Source organism: Scyliorhinus canicula, chromosome 21 (genome assembly GCF_902713615.1).
Source record: "Scyliorhinus canicula chromosome 21, sScyCan1.1, whole genome shotgun sequence".
In the NCBI taxonomy this organism is placed as follows: Eukaryota; Metazoa; Chordata; class Chondrichthyes; order Carcharhiniformes; family Scyliorhinidae; genus Scyliorhinus; species Scyliorhinus canicula.
The window spans coordinates 5,250,186-5,273,671 of NC_052166.1; the positions used below are offsets into that span (position 1 = coordinate 5,250,186).

Here is a 23,486-nt window from a genome sequence, read left to right on the forward strand (position 1 = left end):
ACCTTAAACCTATGCCCCCTAGTAATTGACCCCTCTACCCTGGGAAAAAGTCTCTATCCAATCTGTCTATGCCCTTCATAATTTTGTAGACCTCTATCAGGTCACCCCTCAACCTCCGTCGTTCTAGTGAGAACAAACCGAGTTTATTCAACCTCTCCTCATAGCTAATGCCCTCCATACCAGGCAACATCCTGGTAAACCTCTTCTGCACCCTCTCTAAAGCCTCCACATCCTTCTGGTAGTGTGGCAACCAGAATTGAACACTATACTCCAAGTGTGGCCTAACTAAGGTTCTATACAGCTGCAACATGACTTGCCAATTTTTATACTCAATGCCCCTGCCAATGAAGGCAAGCATGCCGTATGCCTTCTTGACTACCTTCTCCACCTGTGTTGCCCCTTTCAGTGACCTGTGGGCCTGTACATCTAGCTCTCTCTGACTGTCGATACTCTTGAGGGTTCTACCATTCACTGTATATTCCCTACCTGTATTAGACCTTCTAAAATGCATTACCTCACATTTATCCGGATTAAACTCCATCTGCTATCTTGCCGCCCAAGTCTCCAAACAATCTAAATCCTGCTGTATCCTCTGACAGTCCTCATCGCTATTCGCAATTCCACCAACCATTGTGTCGTCTGCAAACGTACTAATCATACCAGTTACATTTTCCTCCAAATAATTTATATATACTATGAACAGCAAAGGTCCCAGCACTGATCCCTGCGGAACGCCACTAGTGACAGCCCTCCAATCAGAAAAGCACCCTTCCATTGCTACTCTCTGCCTTCTATGACCGAGACAGTTCTGTATCCATCTTGGCAGCTCACCTCTGATCCCGTGTGACTTCACCTTTTGTACCAGTCCGCCATGAGGGACCTTGTCAAAGGCCTTACTGAAGTCCATATAGACAACATCCACTGCCCTACCTGCATCAATCATCTTTGTGACCTCCTCGAAAGTTACCAGCTCCCAGATCACACACACACACACATATGCACATACATACTTACTTACACATACATACTCACGCACACACACTGACATATGCACACACACATACTCACACACACACACAAATTCACACACACAAAACCTCACATGCATTCTCACACACGCCCTCTTGACAGTGCAGTCTCCTTCAGCACTGACCCTCCGACAGTGCGGCACTCCCTCAGCACTGACCCTCCGATAGTGCGGCGCTCCCTCAGCACTGACCCTCTGACAGTGCGACGCTCCCTCAGCACTGACCCTCTGACAGTGCGGCGCTCCCTCAGCACTGACCCTCCGACAGTGCGGCGCTCCCTCAGCACTGACCCTCCGACAGTGCAGCGCTCCCTCAGCACTGACCCTCCGATAGTGTGGCGCTCCCTCAGCACCGACCCTCTGACAGTGCGACGCTCCCTCAGCACTGACCCTCCGACAGTGCGGCGCTCCCTCAGCGCTGACCTCCGACAGTGCGGCGCTCCCTCAGCACTGACCCTCCGACAGTGCGGCGCACCCTCAGCACTGACCCTCCGACAGTGCGGCGCTCCCTCAGCACTGACCCTCCGACAGTGCGGCGCACCCTCAGCACTGACCCTCCGACAGTGCGGCGCTCCCTCAGCACTGACCCTCTGACAGTGCGGCGCTCCCTCAGCACTGACCCTCCGACAGTGCGGCGCTCCCTCAGCACTGACCCTCCGACAGTGCGGCACTCCCTCAGCACTGACCCTCCGACAGTGCGGCGCTTCCTCAGCACTGACCCTCCGACAGTGCGGCGCTCCCTCAGCACTGACCCTCCGACAGTGCAGCGCTCCCTCAGCACTGACCCTCTGACAGTGCGGTGCTCCCTCAGCACTGACCCTCCCACAGTGCGGCGCTCCCTCAGCACTGACCCTCCGACAGTGCGCAGGTCGTAATACCATGGTTGAACTGAGGAGGTACAAATGCCTGGGAGATGTTGGGTCTCACTTTAAATGGATTAATCTGTGATTTAAGTCGATCCATGGGAGCTTTATTTGTCTGGGCCTGTCACTGGACTATCAATTACTGCTGGCACAGGTGATCATAAGTCAGACAGGCTGTCAGATCCTATTACTGTGTATTGACAAACACGTCCACCCGGAGAATTTATTGCCCTCTTTACAGGCAAATTCGAGAGCTGCTTCCCTGCATTAATGGCAGTGTCAAGTAGCTGTGCGGCCTGCCATTTCCCTGGCATGTCAAGACCACCGCCATGTCCCCTCGCCCTACCTCATCCATATCTCGCCACAGTGGAGGGAATGGATGTTGACGGCGGGGGTTAGCGTGTCGATCGAGCAGGGGGGAGGGGGGGGGGGCGGGGGGCTGCTTTGTCCTGGATGGTGTCGAGCTTCTCGGAGCCGCGCTCATCCAGGCGAGTGGGAGAGTCCATCACACTCCTGACTTGTGTCCTTGTAGATGGTGGACAGGCTTTGGGAGGGGGGTCAGGAGGTGAGTTACTCTCCGCAGGATTCCCAGCCTCTGACCTGCTCTGGTAGCCACAGTATTTATACGGCTGGGTCCAGTTCAGTTTCTGATCAATGGTAACCCCCCCAGGATGTTGACTGTGGAGGATTCAGCGATGGTAATGCCATTGAATGTCAAGGGGCGATGATTAGATCCTCTCTTGGAGGAGATGGTCATTGCCTGAGGCTTGTGTGGTGCAAATGTAACTTGCCACTTGTCAGCCTGAGCCTGGATACTTGCCCGCAGCAAGTAGCAGAGGGGGAACCCTCCCTGCGATATCCACCCCGCGAGGTACCGCCGGGCTCCTCCTCTCTGTGCAGAGCACCCCTCAAATCCACGCATAGGATGATCAAACCACAGTGGAAGCTGCTGGACTCGAGCCGAGAGTCCCAAACCAAGTCGCGTGCAAGGTGCCGGCCGCACCTCAGCTGGTGTGTTCCACCGCTCCCTCGCGGTCAGATACGTTGAGCGCAAAGGACTTCGGTCCAAGAAATCATTGGTGAGAGAACACGGCAGTGATTTAAAGGCAATCTTTTATTTAAGAAAATTGTACGCACGAGAGAGAGAGAGTGAGAGACGTAACTAAAGCAAGTATTTACATCCACAAACACTCCTCCGACTTATCTCTAGAACATAAACGATACAATATTTACACATGGCAGTCCAGTGGAATGACTGACACTGTCTCACGGACTTGTGTGCTACTTTTTAATTCTAGAAATATCAATAGATTCTCCCCCTGTCGCCACCACCACCCAAACCCCTCCGCCACACCTCCTTTAAGACCTCGCTGTTCTAAGTGTTGCCATTGCTCATCTCCCCCCCCCCCCCCCCCCCAAGTCTCCCATCCCCGTTGCTTCAGAGGATGTGCCCTGACCTGAGGTCAATTGACCTCATTTTGGGGTGGGGCGGTAGTGTATAAGGCCAAGCAGATAAGGTCGATCGGGGCGGGGGGGGGGGGGGGGGGGGGGGGGCATTTGAGACTCTCACCTGCATCCTGGGGGAGGGGGTGGGAAATCAGGCACATGCCGGTGTCCATTCATCTCATTTTGGGTGGGGTGGTAGTGAATAAGGGCAGACAGGTGAGGTTTGACCGGGGTGGGGGTAGTTTCAGAGGTGTCCTGAGGTCGATTCAGCCAGTGTGCGAGGGGGAGGGCTGGCGGTTGGAGGCGGGGGGGGCTGGTGGCATGAGGTGGGCGAGTCTACATCCTCGGGTCCTGTCGATTGGGAGGTGGCCGTTACGGGTGTGGGTGGCTGGAGAGATTCCGGAGGAACGTTGAGAAGGATTTTGAGGGTGGAATCCACTGGTACATCCTGAGGTCAAATATAGCAGGGCCGTCTCCTTGGGGGTTGGTGGGCGCTTGTAACTGCCTCCCTAGTTACCCTCGAAGCGAGTGTCTCGCTCGAGCCGTCACAGACGGGGAGATAGGAGTCGGCCACATCGCGGTGTGAGGGGGTCTGGAGTCACATGTAGGCCAGACTGGGGTAAGGACGGTAGATTTCCTTCCCGAAAGTGGGATTAGTGAACCAGATGAGTTTTTAATGACAATCGATGATAGTCTCAATGTGACTGAGACGAGTTTTATGATTCCAGATTTTATTAACCAAATTTAAATTCCACGATCTGCGGTGGTGGGGTTCGAACCCGTGTTCCCCCAGAGTATTCGGGCCTCTGGATTACCATCCCTGTGACGTTACCATTACACCACTGACCCTCCTGATTGTGCGTGTACATGGGTGAGTGTTGGTTGGGACATGGAGTTGGTATCCGTACCTGCGTGCAGTGCGTGTCCGAATACATGTGTGTGGGTTTGCGTGCTTGTGTGAAGTATGTGTCCAAATACATGTGTGTGAGTATGTGTGCTTGTGTGCAGTGCGTGTCCAAATACCCGTGTGTGGGGATGCATGCATGTGTATCCAAATGTATGTGTGTGGATGTATGCTTGTGTGACTGTGTACATGTATGTGCATGTGTGGATGGGTGAGTGTTGGTGTTTAAGCAAGAATTCGTCCTTCTGTACACATGCATGTCTGGATACATATATGTGCACATGTATGGAGGGTGTTTTTGTGGGGGGAATGCCTGCTTCTGCACATGTGTGTGTATGGGTACATGCATATGAATGTGTGGATGGGATTTTACACCGAAGGGATGCATGCTTCTGCACACACGTGTTGATACATGCATGTACACAATTGTGTGTGTGTGGATGGGTGTTTGTGGGTGGGATGCATGCTAACATGTGTACATGTATGTTCAAATGTGTGTGTGTGTGTGGGCGCAGAGAACAGGGCAGAATGTTACACAGGCCCTTATAATTCCCCCGCAAAAAAATAATTTGTGTTACTTCGTGACCCTGTTAATCTCTTTAAAATCCCCCTCCCCACTTTGTTCAACTGCTGAGTGCTGAGAAATCAGCCTTGCTGTAAATAATTAGCATTACTTTGGCATCAGGCTTCAGAACGAGGTTATGCTGGAGCTATTTGAAGCAGAATCGCTTCCCGACAATCCCACCGGGGCCAGGCTTTCATCTGGCTTTAAAAAGGCAAAGCTCGGAGCCTCCTCTCACTCTGTAACGAGGGCAGGTCTTCATGAATATTTCATATGCGATGCACTCCTCTGTGTAACACGCTGCTATCGAGGGGTGGGTTGAGTGGGGGGGGGGGGGGGGGGGGGGGGGGGGGAATACAGGACTCAATTTACAACATTATGCCCAGCCGTCCTTGCCAGTCCCTTTGAAAGAGCTATCCAATATGTCCCACCCTCTGCTCATTCCCCCCCCCCCCCCCCCCACCTTCCCATCCCCCCATGGCCCTGCAAGAGGCGGCATTAGTCAACAAACCCCCCCCCCCAAATCCCGACAATTGCTTCATGTCCATGAGCAACTGAGGTCGCCGAGCACCCAATGTTTGGGCAGTGCTCATGGACAATGCAGTACTGAGTACCGGCTGATGTGTCATTCAACTTCAAAACCGTCCCTGTAAGGCCACATGTTCCATTGCCGTTAAGGAATCACAGTGTGTGGTCACCCAGAGTTTAATTGCGTTTTGGCGAGAGAGAGTTGCAAATTTTCTTCAAATTTCAGGATGTGGGTACTGTACCCCAGTGTTATAGAGTGACAGCCATCCTCACCAGTACTGTACCCCAGTGTAATACCGACAGCCATCCTCACCAGTACTGTCCCCCAAAGTTATACAGTGACAGACCCATCCCCACCAGTACTGTACCCCAGTGTAATACCGACAGCCGTCCCCACCAGTACTGTACCCCAGTGTTATACAGTGACAGACCCGTCCCCACCAGTACTGTACCCCAGTGTTATACAGTGACAGACCCGTCCCCACCAGTACTGTACCCCAGTGTTATACAGTGACAGACCCATCCCCACCAGTACTGAACCCCTGTGTTACACAGTGACAGACCTGTCCCTACCAGTACTGTACCCCAGTGTTATACAGCGACAGACCCATCCCCACCAGTATTGTACCCCTGTGTTATACAGTGACAGACCCGTCCCCACCAGTACTGTACCCCAGTGTTATACAGTGACAGACCCGTCCCCACCAGTACTGTACCCCAGTGTTATACAGTGACAGACCCGTCCCCACCAGTACTGTACCCCAGTGTTATACAGTGACAGACCCGTCCCCACCAGTACTGAACCCCAGTGTTATACAGTGACAGACCCATCCCCACCAGTACTGTACCCGTGTTATACAGTGACAGACCCGTCCCCACCAGTACTGTACCCCAGTGTTTTACAGTGACAGACCTGTCCCCACCAGTACTGTACCCTAGTGTTATACAGTGACAGACCCATCCCCACCAGTACTGTACCCCAGTGTTATACAGTGACAGACCCTTTCCCACCAGTACTGTACCCCAGTGTTATACAGTGACAGACCCATCCCCACCAGTACTGTACCCCAGTGTTATACAGTGACAGACCCATCCCCACCAGTACTGTACCCCTGTGTTATACAGTGACAGACCCGTCCCACTATCTGACCACTTGCTGCCTAACCATGAAGGAGTGGTGGGTTGGAGGGGAGATCCTTCAATAATAAAGCCAACTTGGAAAAGGTAACACACAAGTCTGAGACAGTTGCTGTGACCGCCGGGGATACAGTGCAATAATAAATTATATGTATAAATATATATATTAAAAAAAAAATCAAAATTATATTAACTCTATTACAGGAAAGCGCTGTCGAAGAAACAAATCTCGTTGTCTGTCACAGGGTTGCGGCGGACAGGGTGGGAAGGGGTCTCTTGCTCCTCCTCCTCCCGAGCAGCGTGTCGCAGGCCTGGCCAAAGGGTATCCCAGGAGGCTTGGGGGCGGCCAAGGGACGCCAACTGCCGCCCGTGTGAGGGAGCGCACAGGCGTGCTGAGCAACTTTGGCATCCCCCCCCCCCCCCCCCCCCCCCTCGCCGCCCGTGTGAGGAGAGCGCACAGGCGTGCTAAGCGACTTTGGCACCCACCCCCAGAGTTGACGAAGCTGGGTGAGGGATAACCTCCATTTGGTGTTCTGAGGGATTGGGGGTGGGAGGCAGGGTGTGTCAGGAGGCCACGGGCGAAGTCAGCAGGGCTGAAGGAGGCGAGGAGGGCAGTGCTTGGGCAGGCAAATCTAACGGAGTCGTCTGGTAGCGCCTGAGGAGACAACGGCAGCGGCGTTCAAATGAGGGAGGGGAAGGGGAGGGGGTAACCCGAAGCCACCTAGCAATGAAGCCGGTTTGCTGGGAGGGTGGGGGGGGGGGAGGGTTTAGCCCAGGATCGGATACCTCACAGGAGGAGGGAGGGGACAAAATAAATACGTGAAGGGGATCGATTTTCGGGGACGTGAGTGAACAGGGATAAGAGTGGATAGCTCGCTCAGAAGAGCCAGCACCAGTGCGACGGGCTGAATGGCCTCCTCCAGTATTGGTATGAGGGGGGAGGTTGTGAATTCAAGATTCGGTCACCACCCCCTCATCTCTGCACACCCTCCCCCTACTCCCTCTAGCCCCGATCGGTCAGATAAACTTTGGCTGGCTCTTTGGACAGGAAAGGGATACAGACCTACTCGTCCCTCCTGGAGTGGGTGGCAGAATGAACCCCACCCCATTCCCAGGGAGAGTCGAAGCCTTCGGGACGGAATGGAACACAGAGGAGGAAGCGAAGGGACGTCAAAACTCCAGCACAGTGTTGGTCCAGTGGTCAAGTCAGGCCTCTCGGTGTTCGGGAGGGCCTGGCAAGAGAAGCTGTTGACATTTTCTTTGATGGAGCGCAGGGCGGTCAGAAGAAACGGGCGCCCTGTAGCGCACCAGGGCCTCCTTCGACACAGGCTTGGGCATTCCCGGGTTGGCCATCTTGTGGCTCCGGTTACCCACGACGCTGGCCTCCACCATTCTCGACAGGAGTCGAGCGGAGACTTCCAGAAGTTCCGACGCCTTCTCGAGACCCTCCCAAAAAGCGTACGATCCACCGCGCTGCTGCAGCCGAATGTTCCGGGAACGATCAAAAAGAAAATATGAATCCAAACGGTGAGCGTGCGTGTGGGGGGGCGGGCGGGGCGATTTGTCCTTTTCGGAGCCCCAGGCTGCCAGTTTCGTCGACTTGCCCGGGCTTTGCCCCTCCTTTTGCGGGCGCATGCCCACTTCCCCATCACCCCCTTCCCCATTCCGCCGTACTGCCCTCTCCTCCCCCGCCGCCACACAGCAGCCTCGAGCCAGACTCCCGAGCCGCCTGCCGTCTTCAGCTCGTGCCCGCCATTAGGTTGACCACCTGCTCCAGCTTCTGCCACAACCGGTGTTTGCGGGCATAAGCGTCCCGTTCCAGGGCAGTGAGGATCTGTGCAGTGGGAGAGCCGGACAGAGAGAGAGAGAGAGAGAGAGAGTGTCAGAGAGAGAGTGTCAGAGAGAGAGAGTGTCAGAGAGATAGTGTCAGAGAGAGAGTGTCAGAGAGAGAGTGTCAGAGAGATAGTGTCAGAGAGAGAGAGTGTCAGAGAGAGAGTGTCAGAGAGTGATAGAAAGAGACAGAGATAGTGTGTGAGAGAGGGTTTGTGTTTGAGAGAGAGAGACAGAGACAGAGAGATAGATAGAGAGAGTGTGTGAGAGAGAGAGATAGCGTGAGAGATAGATAGATAGATAGAGAGTGAGAGAGAGAGAGAGAGAGAGCGTGTCAGAAACAGAGCGATAGCGTGAGAGAATCAAAGAGATAGTGTGTGAGAGAGAGAGAGAGAGAGCATTGAGAGACAGGGAGATAGTGTGAGAGAGAAAGTTTGAGAGAGAGATAATGAGAGATAGAGAGTGTGGACAGGAGAGAGTGTGGAAGGGAGAGATAGTGCGAGAGAGTGTACGGAAGGGAGAGATAGAGTGGGGGAGGGAGAGATGGTGTCAGAGAGAGATTGTGAGAGAGATGGAACGAGTCAGAATTAGTTAAAATAAGACATTTTGACGAGTCAGACAGAAAGGAGAAGAAATAGATAATGAGAGATAGAAAGAAGGAGGTAGAGAGATGGACAGAGAGAGACAGACAGAGCGTCACACAAGATGGAGAGAAAGATAGTGAGAGAAACAGGAAAGGGAGAGACAGACAGATGAAGAGAAGGAGAAAGACAGCGGGAGAGACAGAAGAGAGAAAAAAATGAGTGAGAGGAGGAAGAGAATGATAGAGAGCGAGAATGGGGGAGAGGGAGAGAGCAGGAAAGAGGTGGAGAGAAATAGAGCGAGAGAAAGAGAGCAAGGGACAGAGAGTGAGAGTCAGAAGCAGGGAGAGAGAGAGAGAGAGAGAAAGACGTGATGGCGTGAAGGAAGAGAAATGGTATGAGTGTACAAAGGAGAGAATAAGGGTGAGACACAGAGAGAGGGAAGAATTGGGAGAGGGAGATGGAAAAAAAGAACTTCAATTAGCCACAGAAATGACCAGTTAATGTGAATCACTTTGTAAGAGGCTCTGTTAGACAGAGCACGATGCAGACGAGCAAACCCTCTCAGAGCTGTTCAGATCCTTGAAGCCTGTTCCTCCATTGGGTCAGACCATAGTGGATCTGTACCCCAACTCCATCCACCCACCCCTGGCTCGATAATCCCCTGTCTAGTAAAAGAAAAGAATCCTCTCACTCCCCAGTTTAAAATGATTAATCCCACAATCCTCCACCACGTGAGAGAGTGCGGAGAAGTATTTGCCAACTCCCCTCCTGAATGACCTGGCTGTAATCTTAAGGTTGTGTCTCCCTGAGAGAACTCCCCCAACCCAGAGAAAAACGTTCCTCTGCCTCTATCGTATCGGTTCTTTTCACAATCCTTCAAAAAACTCAATTAAATGACCTCTTAATCTTTGATAATCTGTCCATCTCGGCCTTCAATATATTCAATGAGCCGCAGCTCCCACTGCTGTCTGGGGGGAGGGGGATTCCACAGAATGACCCCCCTCTGAGAGAAGAAATTCCTCCTCACTCCGCCTCCAATGAGAGACCCCTTTATTCTCAAACTGAGACCCCCCCCCCCCCCCCCTCCGCCGCCACTCGACAGTTCTAGATCGTCCCGCATCCACCTTGTTAAACCGCTCGTGTATTTGTTGAGATCCCTTTTGATCACCTGTTAATGTATCTGCTTCCATAACCTCCCCGGCAATGCCGGACACTCACCACCCTCTGTGTAAAAAACCTGCCTCGCACATCTCTAAACTTTGCCCCATGGACCTTAAATCCCTGGTGACTGACCCCTCCACCCTGGGAAAGAGTGCCTGCCCATCCACTCTATCCATGCCCCTCATAACCATGTTGAGCTCTATCAGGTAACGCCTCAACCCCCGTAGTTCTAATGAAAACAGTCCGAGTCTATTCAGCCTCTCTGCATAGCTAACACCCTCCAGACCAGGCAACATCCTGGTAAACCTCCTCTGCACCCTCTCCAAAGCCTCCACATCCTTCTGGTAGTGTGGCGACCAGAATTGTGTGCAATATTCCAAGTGTGGCCTTACCAAGGTTCTATATAACTGCAGCATGACTTGTCAGTTTTTATACTCGATGCCCCGTCCAATGAAGACAAGCATTCCGTATGCTTTCTTGACTACCGTGTCCACTTGTGTTGCCATTTTCAAAGATCTGTGGAACTGTACGCCCAGATCTCTCTGACTTTATATATTCCAAAGAGTTTTGCCATTTACAGTATATTTCTCCTCTATGTTAGACCTACTAAAATGCATTACCTCACATTTGTCCAGATTAAACTGCATTTGCCATTTCTCTGCCCACATCTCCAACCTATCTATGTCCTGCTGTGTCCATTGACAATCCTCAACACTATCTGCCACTCCACCAACCTTGGTGTCATCCATGAATTTACTAATCAGACCGGCTACATTTTCCTCCTAGTCATTTACATACACTACAAATAACAGAAGCCCCAGCACCGATCCCTGTGGAACACCACTAGTCACAACCTTCCATTCAGAAAAACACCCTTCTACTGCTACCCTTTGCCTACTGTGACCGAGGAAGGAGCAGTGCTCCGAAAGCTTGTGTTTGAAACAAACCTGTTGGACTTTAACCTGGTGTTCTAAGACTTCTTACTGTGCTCACCCCAGTCCAACGCCGGCATTCTCCACTTCTGTGACCGAGCCAGTTCTGTATCCATCTTCCCACCTCACCTCTGATCCCGTGTGACTTCACCTTTTGTACCAGTCTGCCATGAGGCACCTTGTCAAAGGCTTTACCGAAGTCCATGTAAACAACATCCACCACCCTCCCCTCATCAATCATCTTTGTCACCTCCTCAAAAAACTTGATCACGTTAGTGAGGCACGACCTCCCCTTCACTAAACCATGCTGTCTATCGCTAATGAGTCCATTTGTTTCCAAATGGGCATAAATCCTGTCCCTGAGAATTCTCTCCAATACTTTACCTCCTACCGACGTGAGGCTTACTGGCCTATAGTTTCCAGGATTATCACTGCGACCTTTCTTAAACAGCGGTACCACATTAGCTATTCTCTAGTCCTCTGGCATCTCACCTGTAGCCAAAGATGCCAGTCAAGGCCCCAGCAATTTCCTCCCTTGCTACCCTCAATATTCTGGGGTAAATTCCATCTGGCCCAGGAGACGTATCTACCTTAATATCTTTTAAAATACCCAATACCTCCTCCTTTTTGATGTTAACATGACCCGGACTGTCCACACACCTATCCAAAAATTATCTTCCACAAAGTCTTTTTCTTTGGTGAACACTGATGCTAAGTGCTCATTTAGTACCTCGCCCATTTCCTCTGGCTCAACACATAGATTCCCCCCACTGTCCATAAGTGGTCCAATCCTTTCCCTGGCCACCCTCTTGCTTTTTACATATGAATAAAAAGCTTTGGGATTCACCTTAATCCTACTTGCCAAGGACATTTCATGACCCCCTCCTCACCCTCCTCATTTCCCGCTTCAGTACGTTCCTATTTTCTTTATATTCCTCAAGGGTTTTGACTGTTCCCACTCTGCTAGACCGTACAAACGCCTCCTTTTTCTTTTTGACAAGGTTCACAATATCCCTCGTTATCCAAGGCTACCTAAACTTCCCATAATTATCCTTTGATCTCTCAGGAACGTGACGTTTTTGCATCCTAGTCAACTGTCGCTGGAAAGACTCCCGCATGTCCGATGTTGATTTACCCTCCAACACCCGCACCCAATCTAAATGTTTCAATCCCTGTCTAATGTTATCGGAATTTGCCTTTCCCCAGTTTAACATCTTTTTTTTAATAAATTTAGATTACCCAATTATTTTTCCCAATTAAGGGGCAATTTAGCGTGGCCAATCCACCTACTCTGCACATTTTTGGGTTGTGGGGGCGAAACCCACGCAGACACGGGGAGAATGTGCAAACTCCACACGGACAGGGACCCAGAGCCGGGATCGAACCTGGGACCTCAGCGCCGTGAGGCTGCAGTGCTAACCACTAGGCCACCGTGCTGCCCTTCCAGTTTAACATCTTAACCCGAGGGTTACTCTCATCCCTATCCTGAAACTTACGGAATTGTGGTCACTCTTCCCAAAATGTTCCCCTACTGAAACCTCAACCCCCTGTCCAGGCTCATTCCCCAATACCAGGTCCAGTACAGCCCCTTCCCGAGTTGGACTATCTACATATTGCATCAAGGCGGCTTCCTGGATACACCTTACAAACTCTACCCCACCCAAGCCCCTAGCACTAATTGGGCAGTATGGTAGCACAGTGGTTAGCACGGTTGCTTCACAGCTCCGGGGTTCCAGGTCACTGTCTGCGTGGAGTCTGCACGTTCTCCCTGTGTCTGCGCGAGTTTCCTCCGGACAGTTGACTAGGATGCAAAAACGTCACGTTCCTGAGAGATCAAAGGATAATTATGGGAAGTTTAGGTAGCCTTGGATAACGAGGGATATTGTGAACCTTGTCAAAAAGAAAAAGGAGGCGTTTGTACGGTCTAGCAGAGTGGGAACAGTCAAAACCCTTGAGGAATATAAAGAAAATAGGAACGTACTGAAGCGGGAAATGAGGAGGGCGAGGAGGGGTCATGAAAAGTCCTTGGCAAGTAGGATTAAGGTGAATCCCAAAGCTTTTTATTCATATGTAAAAAGCAAGAGGGTGGCCAGGGAAAGGATTGGACCACTTATGGACAGTGGGGGGAATCTATGTGTTGAGCCAGAGGAAATGGGCGAGGTACTAAATGAGCAAACGATCAACAAACGACACCTCACCGTTGCCGAACTTGGCACCAATGGAGCATGACTTGCCGTTTAGATTGCCACCCCCCTGGGTTCCCCCCATCCCCATCTCTCCAGCTCAGGGCCATAGGCCCTCCTGGCAGGCCAGGCCTCCCTAGTAAAACGCCAACGTGCACCGTCACCTACCTCGTCCCGGTATTTATTAATGTAGAAATAGAGTTCATTGAGGGCACTCAGGGTGTTGAAATCGTTGGCGTGGAGACGGGACTGCTCAGCCAGGTAGGCGTCCATGTCCTGGTCGCTGATGGCCGTCATTTTGCTGATGTCTCGGTAGTATCTGTAGAAGGGCAGAGGCCAAAGGTGATTTGGCGTTCAGGAGGTATGGAGGGGGCAGCCAGGAGACCAGCGCCGGACAGTCCCGAGTTGAGGGACTCGCTGACAGTCCCAAGGTTAAGCGTAGAGCCTTGGAGGTTCCACGGTGATGCCACCAGTGGCCGAATTTCCTGCCCATTCCTCTTTTCGCCCTCCTCATAACCTATACACATTCCAGGAAGGGCCACTGGCTAAACTAACCCTCCCTCTTCAAAACCAGGAACACAGATGCTCCCATCGGTAGGGTTAACTGTTGCACGACTTTCCCCTCCTTCTCTGTTTCCCTCCTGCTCTCCCCTATTGGTGTCTCTATCATTTACCCTCCCTCTTTCTCCCAGTCTCTCTTCCATTCTCCTCTCTTTCCCTGTCGTTCCTTGGTATTGCCCTGTCTCTCTCTCTGCCCTTCTATTGTTCTGCCTCTCTCTTTCTGTCCCCGTCTCTTGCTCACTCCATCTCTCGCCGTCTCTGTCTCCTTCATCTGCCTCTCACTCCGTCTCCCTCATCTGTGTTTCTCTCCCCTACCTCTCTGTCTCTCTTTCAGTTCTCATTCACTTTGTCTCTTTTATATTCTGTCTCTCTCGGCACTGTTTCTGTCTCTTGTTTGCCTCTTTTTTCCCCTTACTTTCTGTTTCTTGCTCTGACCCTCTTTCTCTTGTTCTGTGTACGTTTCTCTCTCTCTGCCTCGCTGCATCTCTCTTTTTTCTGTCTCTCACACTTTGTCTCTCCACTTCTACCTCTTTTATTTGGTCTCGCATTCTGTCTCTCACTCTCTCTGTCTCTGTCGCGCTCACTCCTGCCTCTCGCTCTGCCTCTCGTTCTCTCTCTGCAATTTACTCTGCCTCTCTCTCTTTCTGCCTCTCGCGCTCTCTGCTCTCTATCTCTTACTCACTCTCTATCTCTTGCTCTGCCTCTCGTTTGTTCTGTCTCTGCTCCCTATTTCTGCCTCTCTTGTTTTCTCCCTGTTTGTCTCCGTCTCTCGCTCTCTTCATCACTCGCTCTCTCTCTGCCCCTCACTCTCTCCATCTCTCGCCCTCCATCTCTGTCTCTCACTCCCTCTCCCTGTCTCTCGCTCGCTCTCTCTGTCTCTCACTCCCTCTCCCTGTCTCTCGCTCGCTCTCTCTGTCTCTCACTCCCTCTCCCTGTCTCTTGCTCGCTCTCTCTCTCACTCCCTCTCCCTGTCTCTCGCTCTCTCTGTCTCTCACTCCCTCTACCTGTCTCTCGCTCGCTCTCTCTATCTCTCACCCTCCCCGTCTCTCGCTCGCTCTCTCTGTCTCACTCCCTCTCCCTGTCTCTCGCTCCCTCTGTCTCTCACTCCCTCTCCCTGTCTCTCGCTCTCCCTGTCTCTCACTCTCTACCTGTCTCTCGCTCGCTCTCTCTGTCTCTCACCCTCCCCGTCTCTCGCTCGCTCTCTCTGTCTCACTCCCTCTCCCTGTCTCTCGCTCTCTCTGTCTCTCACTCCCTCTCCCTGTCTCTCGCTCGCTCTCTCTCTCACTCCCTCTCCCTGACTCTCACTCCCTCTCCCTGTCTCTCGCTCTCCCTGTCTCTCACTCTCTACCTGTCTCTCGCTCGCTCTCTCTGTCTCTCACCCTCCCCGTCTCTCGCTCGCTCTCTCTGTCTCACTCCCTCTCCCTGTCTCTCGCTCTCTCTGTCTCTCACTCCCTCTCTCTGTCCCTCGCTCTCTCTCTCACTCCCTCTCCCTGTCTCTCGCTCTCTCTGTCTCTCACTCCCTCTCCCTGTCTCTCGCTCGCTCTCTCTCTCACTCCCTCTCCCTGTCTCTCGCTCTCTCTGTCTCTCACTCCCTCTCCCTGTCTCTCGCTCGCTCTCTCTGTCTCTCACTCCCTCTCCCTGTCTCTCGCTCGCTCTCTCTGTCTCTCACTCCCTCTCCCTGTCTCTCGCTCTCTCTGTCTCTCACTCCCTCTCCCTGACTCTCACTCCCTCTCCCTGTCTCTCGCTCTCTCTGTCTCTCACTCCCTCTCTCTCGCTCGCTCTCTCTGTCTCTCACTCCCTCTCCCTGTCTCTCGCTCCCTCTGTCTCTCACTCCCTCTCCCTGTTTCTTGCTCTCTCTGTCTCTCACTCCCTCTCCCTGTCTCTCGCTCGCTCTGTCTCTCACTCTCTCTCCCTGTCGCTCGCTCTGTCTCCTGTCTCTCGCTCTCTCTCCTTTCGCTCTCTCTTGGAACTTCACTATCTCTCCTTCTCTCGCTCTCTCCGTCCCTCGCTCTCTTCGTCCCTCACTCGCACCGTCCCTCGCTCTCTATTTCTGTCTCTCTCTTTTTCCCTGTCTCTCCCAGGGAACCAATGCATGTTTGGCATGGTTCCAATGTCACAATGATTTCCCCCGCCCCCAACCCCACTCACCTCACGCCCCAAACCCCCCCCCCCTCACCAACAGCGCCGCCCCCCCCCCCCCCCCCCCCCCCCCCCCCCAATCCTCCACCCAAGCCCTCCTCGCCCCAGGGGACGGCTGGCCACCTCCGGGCCCGAAAACCCACCTTTCCACCCAAGTCTTGTAGTTGGGGATGTCTTTGGCATAGAGGAGCTTGTTGGAGGGCGAGTCCTTGCCGAGGCGGTGTTCGGAGGTGGAGCACGAGTCCATGAAGGTCTGCGCCACGACCGAGAGGCAGGCGTCGGTGATACTGCTCTTGTGGATATCGAAGACAAACTGGGGATTCTTGATGACGTTCACCCAGAAACGCAACGGGAGGCTGGAGGGACCAGAACGGGGGGAGGAGGAGAGGGGTGGCGAGGAATAGACGAGAGGTTAGAATCCGGGGAGCGACCAAGGAATGGAGATTCTCACAAAGCAACAACAACTGGGATGAGGTTACAGTCCCACCTCGGGCCTAGTGTTTGTGGGCTTGGATGTCCAACAAGTGATATGTCAGATAAAGAGCACAGTAACAGCCAGTCCTGCCAACCAGTCTTAATGCTCAACTTGATCCTCCCTCCATTTGTCCTCCAGAGATAGGGAGGGTTGTCGAGGCTGGAGGAATTTACACAGATAGGGAGGGTTGTAGGGGCTGGAGGAGGTTACAGGGATAGGGAGGGTTGTAGGGGCTGGAGGAGTTTACAGAGACAGGGAGGGTTGTAGGGGCTGGAGGAGGTTACAGAGATAGGGAGGGTTGTAGGGGCTGGAGGAGGTTACAGAGATAGGGAGGGATGTAGGTGCTGGAGGAGGTTACAGAGATAGGGAGGGTTGTAGGGGCTGGAGGAGGTTACAGAGATAGGGAGGGGTGTAGGGGCTGGAGGAGGTTGCAGAGATAGGGAGGGTTGTAGGGGCTGGAGGAGGTTACAGAGATAGGGAGGGATGTAGGTGCTGGAGGAGGTTACAGAGATAGGGAGGGTTGTAGGGGCTGGAGGAGGTTACATAGATAGGGAGGGGTGTAGGGGCTGGAGGAGGTTACAGAGATAGGGAGGGTTGTAGGGGCTGGAGGAGGTTACAGAGATAGGAGGGTTGTCGGAGTGGAGGAGGTCTCGGATAGGGAGTCGGATTGGAGGAGGTATCAGGAATAGGGAGTCAGAGTGGAGGAGGTCTCCGGGGATAGGGAGGGTAGTCGGAGTGGAGGAGGTCTCAGGGATAGGGAGGGTTGTCGGAGTGGAGGAGGTCTCAGGGATAGGGAGGGTTGTCGGAGTGGAGGAGGTCTCGGGGATAGGGAGTCGGAGTGGAGGAGGTCTCGGGGATAGGGAGGGTAGTCGGAGTGGAGGAGGTCTCGGGGATAGGGAGGGTTGTCGGAGTGGAGGAGGTCTCGGGGATAGGGAGGGTTGTCGGAGTGGAGGAGGTCTCAGGGATAGGGAGTGTAGTCGGAGTGGAGGAAGTCTCGGGGATAGGGAGGGTAGTCGGAGTGGAGGAGGTCTTGGGGATAGGGAGTCGGAGGGGGAGGGCTCAGGGATAGGGAGGGTTGTTGGAGTGGAGGAGGTCTCAGGGATAGGGAGGGTTGTCGGAGTGGAGGAGGTCTCGGGGATAGGGAGGGTAGTCGGAGTGGAGGAGGTCTCGGGGATAGGGAGGGTTGTCGGAGTGGAGGAGGTCTCAGGGATAGGGAGGGTTGTCGGAGTGGAGGAGGTCTCAGGGATAGGGAGGGTAGTCGGAGTGGAGGAGGTCTCGGGGATAGGGAGGGTAGTCGGAGTGGAGGAGGTCTCAGGGATAGGGAGGGTAGTCGGAGTGGAGGAGGTCTCAGGGATAGGGAGGGTAGTCGGAGTGGAGGAGGTCTCAGGGATAGGGAGGGTAGTCGAGTGGAGGAGGTCTCGGGGATAGGGAGGGTAGTCGGAGTGGAGGAGTTCTCAGGGATAGGGAGGGTAGTCGAGTGGAGGAGGTCTCGGGGATAGGGAGGGTAGTCGGAGTGGAGGAGGTCTCAGGGATAGGGAGGGTAGTCGGAGTGGAGGAGGTCTCGGGGATAGGGAGGGTAGTCGGAGTGGAGGAGGTCTCGGGGATAGGGAGGGTTGTCGGAGTGGAGGAGGTCTCGGGGATAGGGAGTGGGAGTGGAGGAGGTCTCAGGGATAGGGAGTTGGAGTGGAGGAGGTCTCGGGGATAGGGAGGGTAGTCGGAGTGGAGGAGGTCTCGGGGATAGGGAATGGGAGTGGAGGAGGTCTCAGGGATAGGGAGGGTTGTCGGAGTGGAGGAGGTCTCAGGGATAGGGAGGGTTGTCGGAGTGGAGGAGGTCTCAGGGATAGGGAGGGTTGTCGGTGGAGGAGGTCTCGGGGATAGGGAGGGTTGTCGGAGTGGAGGAGGTCTCGGGATAGGGAGGGTAGTCGGAGCGGAGGAGGTCTCAGGGATAGGGAGGGTAGTCGGAGTGGAGGAGGTCTCGGGGATAGGGAGGGTAGTCGGAGTGGAGGAGGTCTCGGGGATAGGGAGGGTTGTCGGAGTGGAGGAGGTCTCGGGGATAGGGAGGGTTGTCCGTAGTGGAGGAGGTCTCGGGGATAGGGAGTGGGAGTGGAGGAGGTCTCAGGGATAGGGAGTTGGAGTGGAGGAGGTCTCGGGGATAGGGAGGGTAGTCGGAGTGGAGGAGGTCTCGGGATAGGAATGGAGTGGAGGAGGTCTCAGGGATAGGGAGTTGGAGTGGAGGAGGTCTCAGGGATAGGGAGGGTTGTCGGGGTGGAGGAGGTCTCAGGGATAGGGAGGGTTGTCGGAGTGGAGGAGGTCTCGGGGATAGGGAGGGTTGTCGGAGTGGAGGAGGTCTCGGGGATAGGGAGGGTTGTCGGAGTGGAGGAGGTCTCGGGGATAGGGAGGGTTGTCGGAGGGGAGGAGGTCTCGGGGATAGGGAGGGTTGTCGGAGTGGAGGAGGTCTCGGGATAGGGAGGATTCTCACCAGTTGCTTTTCCATGTGTGTCTCACATCAGGATCTGTGATCAGCTGTTGGTCCGCCTGCTCGTCCAGGAAGTCGAACATGTATTTGATGGCGAGGGGCAGAGCACTGCCCCGGTGAGCCGTACTGAACACCGTCTCAAACAGATCGTCCAGAAACTTCTGCAGAGTACCCTGTGGCAACAGCAGAGACAGAGAGCTGGTTAGAGAGAGAGGGAGAGAGATAGAGGATACAGAGGAGGGGGAATGATAGGAGGAAGAGACACTGAGGATGGAGGGAGAGAGAGAGAAGCGAGAGTTGGTTTGTAGAAGGCGAGGGAGGGATGGGAGGAGGGAGGGAGAGAGCTAAGGAGAGAAAGTAGAGAAGAGGGAGACAACAAGAAGAGAGAAGGGGAAGGAAAGGATGGGGAAAGAGGGATAAGGGGAAAAGAGCGGGGAAGAAAAAAGGGGAGTCGGTCTGTCACGGAGAATGGGAGGGAGACAGAAGAAAACAAAAGTGTTAGATTGGAGGGGTTGGGAGAGGGCCATAAAGAGCGAGAGAGAGACAGAGCGAAAGAGAGAGAGGGAATGGGAAATACACAGAAAGAGTGAGAGAAAAAGAGAATGGTAGAAAATGGAAGAGAGAGAAAACAAAGGGGGTGGGAGAGGGACAGAAAGAGAGAAATTGAGAGAGACAGAAGGACAGATAGAGAGAATGCAAGAGAAATACATAGAAAGAATGAGAAAGCAAGCAAGAGAGACAGAAGAGCGAGAGACAGAGAGAGAGAGGGACTAAGAAATAGAAGTGAGAGAGACGGAGAATGACAGACAGAGAATGAGAGTGAGAGACAGAGAGAGAGAGAAAGAGGCAGAAATAGGGATTGATAAATACAGAGAAAGAGATGGAGAATGACAGAGAGACAGAGCGAGAGAGTGAGAGAGACAGAGAGACAGCGAGAGAGAGAGAGAGACAGCGAGAGAGAGAGCAAGAGCAAGGGTGAAAGACAGCAAGAGAGACAGATTGAGAGACAGAGAGGAAGGGAGCGATTGGGAAAGAGGAAGGGAGCGATTGGGAGAGACAGAAAGGACTGATGGAGGGGCAGCACAATAGCATAGTGGTTAGCACAGTTGCTTCACAACTTCAGGGTCCCAGGTTTGATTCCGGCTTGGGTCACTGTCTGTGCGGAGTCTGCACATTCTCCCCGTGTGTGCGTGGGTTTCCTCCGGGTGCTCCTGTTTCCTCCCACAGTCCAAAGATATGCAGGTTAGGTGGATTGGCCAGGCTAAATTGCCCCTTAGTGTCCAAAATTGCTCTTGGTGTTGGGTGGGGTTACTGGGTTATCGGGATAGGGTGGGGGTGTGGGCTTGGGTAGGGTGCTCTTTCCAAGTGCCGGTGCAGACTCGATGGGCCGAATGGCCTCCTTCTGCACTGTAAATTCTATGAATGATAGAAATACAGAGAAATAGTGAGAGTGACAGAACGAGAGTGAGAGAGATAGCGAGAGAGAGACAGAGACAGCAAGAGAGAGAGAGAGAGAAACAGAGACACCAAGAGAGATAGAGACAGAGAGAAAGACAGAGTGAGTGAGAGAGAGATGAGATGCGGAATATCTCCGTGATTTACAGGTACTCTAATGGATTAACATTTGATACCTTAGTGGCGAGCAGTCTGGTGAGATAAATCTCCGACACCATCTTACTGCCCCGGTCCCCCTCCTTCTGATCTGTGTGATCGTGGTTCCTGACCAGATGCCAGAGTTTGGTCCCTGTCTCCTGATCGGGAGTGATCATGGGGACCCGGGAACGCATACTGTCTGGGCTGCTGGCTGTCCGGAGCATGCTCTCTGCAAAACGGGAATGGCAGGGAGAGATCCTTGTTAAAGTTAGTCAGCCATTTATTCCCACATTCTCCCAATACCCCACACCCTCTCCCATATCCCACACCCTTCCCATGTCCCCTACACCCTCCCAATGTCTCCCACACGGTCACCATATCTCCCACACCCTCTCCCATATCCCACGCCCTTCCCATGTCCCCCACACTCTTCCCATGTCCCCAATACCCTCACCATATCCCACACCATCTCCCAATATCACCCACCCTACCTCGATATCTCCCACACTCTCCCAATATCTCTCACCCTCTCGTAATATTCCCCACCATCTCCCAATATATTCTACTGTCCAATATCTTCCACCCTCTCCCCATATCCCTCAATCCCACCCTCACCCCGTACCCCTCAATCCAACCCTCTCCCCGTATCCCTCAATCTCCTCGCCCCATATCCCTCAATCCCACCCTCTCCCGTATCCCTCAAACCCACCCTCTCCCATATCCCTCAATCCCCACCCTCTCCCCGTATCCCTCAATCCCACCCTCTCCCCGTATCCCTCAATCCCCTCTCCCCGTATCCCTCAATCCCACCCTCTCCCCGTATCCCTCAATCCCCTCTCCCCGTATCCCTCAATCCCACCTCTCTCCGTATCCCTCAATCCCACCCTCTCCCGTATCCCTCAAACCCACCCTCTCCCCGTACACCTCAATCCCACCCTCTCCCCGTATCCCTCAATCCCCACCCTCTCCCCTATCCCTCAATCCCACCCTCTCCCGTATCCCTCAATCCCACCCTCTCCCCCGTATCCCTCAATCCCACCTATCCCCGTATCCCCTATCCCCACCCTCTCCCGTATCCCTCAATCCCACCCTCTCCCCATATCCCTCAATCCCACCCTCTCCCGTATCCCTCAATCCCACCCTCTCCCCCGTATCCCTCATCCCACCCTCTCCCCGTATCCCTCAATCCCACCCTCTCCCCGTATCCCTCAATCCCACCCTCTCCCCGTATCCCTCAATCCCCACCCTCCCCCCATATCCCTCAATCCCACCCTCTCCCCGTATCCCTCAATCCCACCCTCTCCCCGTATCCCTCAATCCCACCCTCTTCCCCGTCTCCCTCCATCCCCACCCTCTCCCCGTATCCCTCAATCCCACCTCTCCTCCGTATCCCTCACTCCCACCCTCTCCCCGTAACCCTCAATCCCACCTCTCTCCCCATATCCCTCATTCCCCACCCTCTCCCCATATCCCTCATTCCCCACCCTCTCCCCATATCCCTCAATCCCACCCTCTCCCGTATCCCTCACTCCCACCTTCTCCCCGTATCCCTCATTCCCCACCCTCTCCCCGTATCCCTCAATTCCACCCTCTCCCCGTATCCCTCAATCCCCACCTCCCCGTATCCCTCAATCCCACCCTCTCCCCGTATCCCTCAATCCCAACACCTCCCCGTATCCCTCAATCCCACCCTCTCCCCGTATCCCTCAATCCCTCTCCCCGTATCCCTCAATCCCCTCTCCCCGATCCCTCAATCCCCACCCTCCCCGTATCCCTCTATCCCCACCCTCTCCCTGTACCCTCAATCCCCCCTCCCCTTCCCTCAATCCCACCCTCTCCCCGTATCCCTCAATCCCACCCTCTCCCGTATCCCTCAATCTCCTCTCCCCGTATGCCTCAATCCCCCTCGCTCCGTCTCCCTCAATCCCCCCTATCCCCGTATCCCTCAATCCCCTCTCCCCGTATCCCAATCGCACCCTCTCCCGTATCCCTCAACCCCCCTCTCCCCGTATCCCTCAATCCCACCCTATCCCCGTATCCCTCAATCCCCTCTCCCGTATCCCTCAATCCCCACCTCCCCGTATCCCTCAATCCCCACCCTCTCCCCGTATCCCTCAATCCCCACCCCTCCCGTATCCCTCAATCCCACCCTCTCCCCGTATCCCTCAATCCCACCCTCCCCCGTATCCCTCATCCAACCCTCTCCCCGTATCCCTCAATCCCACCCTCTCCCCGTATCCCTCAATCCCCACCCTCTCCCCGTATCCCTCAATCCCCACCCTCTCTCCCGTATCCCTCAATCCCCACCCTCTCCCCGTATCCCTCAATCCCACCCTCTCCCCGTATCCCTCAATCCCACCCTCTCCCCCTGATCCCTCATTCCACCCTCTCCCCGTATCCCTCAATCCCCCCCCTCTCCCCGTATCCCACAATCCCCTCTCCCTGTATCCCTCAATCCCCACCCTCCCCCATATCCCTCAATCCCACCCTCTCCCCGTATCCCTCATCCCACCCTCTCCCCGTATCCCTCCAATCCCACCCTCTCCCCGCCTCCCTCTATCCCCACCCTCTCCCCGTATCCCTCAATCCCACCCTCTCCCCGTATCCCTCACTCCCACCCTCTCCCTGTATCCCTCAATCCCCTCTCCCGTATCCCTCAATCCCCACCCTCTCCCCGTATCCCTCAATCACCACCATCTTCCCATATCCCTCAATCCCACCCTCTCCCCATATCCCTCAATCCCACCCTCTCCCTCCCCGAATCCCTCAATCCCACCTTCTCCCCGTATCCCTCAATCCAAACTTCACCCGATATCCCTCAATCCCACCTCATCTCCGAATCCCTCAATCCCACCCTCCCCGTATCCCTCAATCCCACCCTCTCCCCGTATCCCTCAAATCCCCACCCACCGTATCCCTCAATCCCACCCTCTCCCCGTATCCTCAATCCCCTCTCCCCGTATCCCTCAATCCCACCCTCTCCCCGTATCCCTCAATCCCACCCTCCCCGTATCCCTCAATCCCACCCTCTCCCCGTCTCCCTCAATCCCACCCTCTCCCCGTATCCCTCATCCCACCCTTTCCC

At 54.1% G+C, this 23,486-nt stretch overlaps 1 protein-coding gene across 1 annotated transcript in view; it reads right to left on the reverse strand.

The window, feature by feature from the left end:
• Positions 1-6,904: 6,904 nt before the first annotated feature.
• LOC119955904 (plexin A3-like) overlaps positions 6,905-23,486 on the reverse strand; it is a 51,789-nt gene continuing 35,207 nt past the window's right edge. The window contains exons 17-18 of the mRNA XM_038782562.1: positions 13,326-13,476; positions 6,905-8,301 (exon numbers count right to left, since the gene is read on the reverse strand). Of these exons, the coding sequence (XP_038638490.1) occupies positions 8,206-8,301; positions 13,326-13,476 (247 nt within the window). The 3' untranslated portion in view covers positions 6,905-8,205. The remainder of the gene's footprint in view (positions 8,302-13,325; positions 13,477-23,486) is intronic.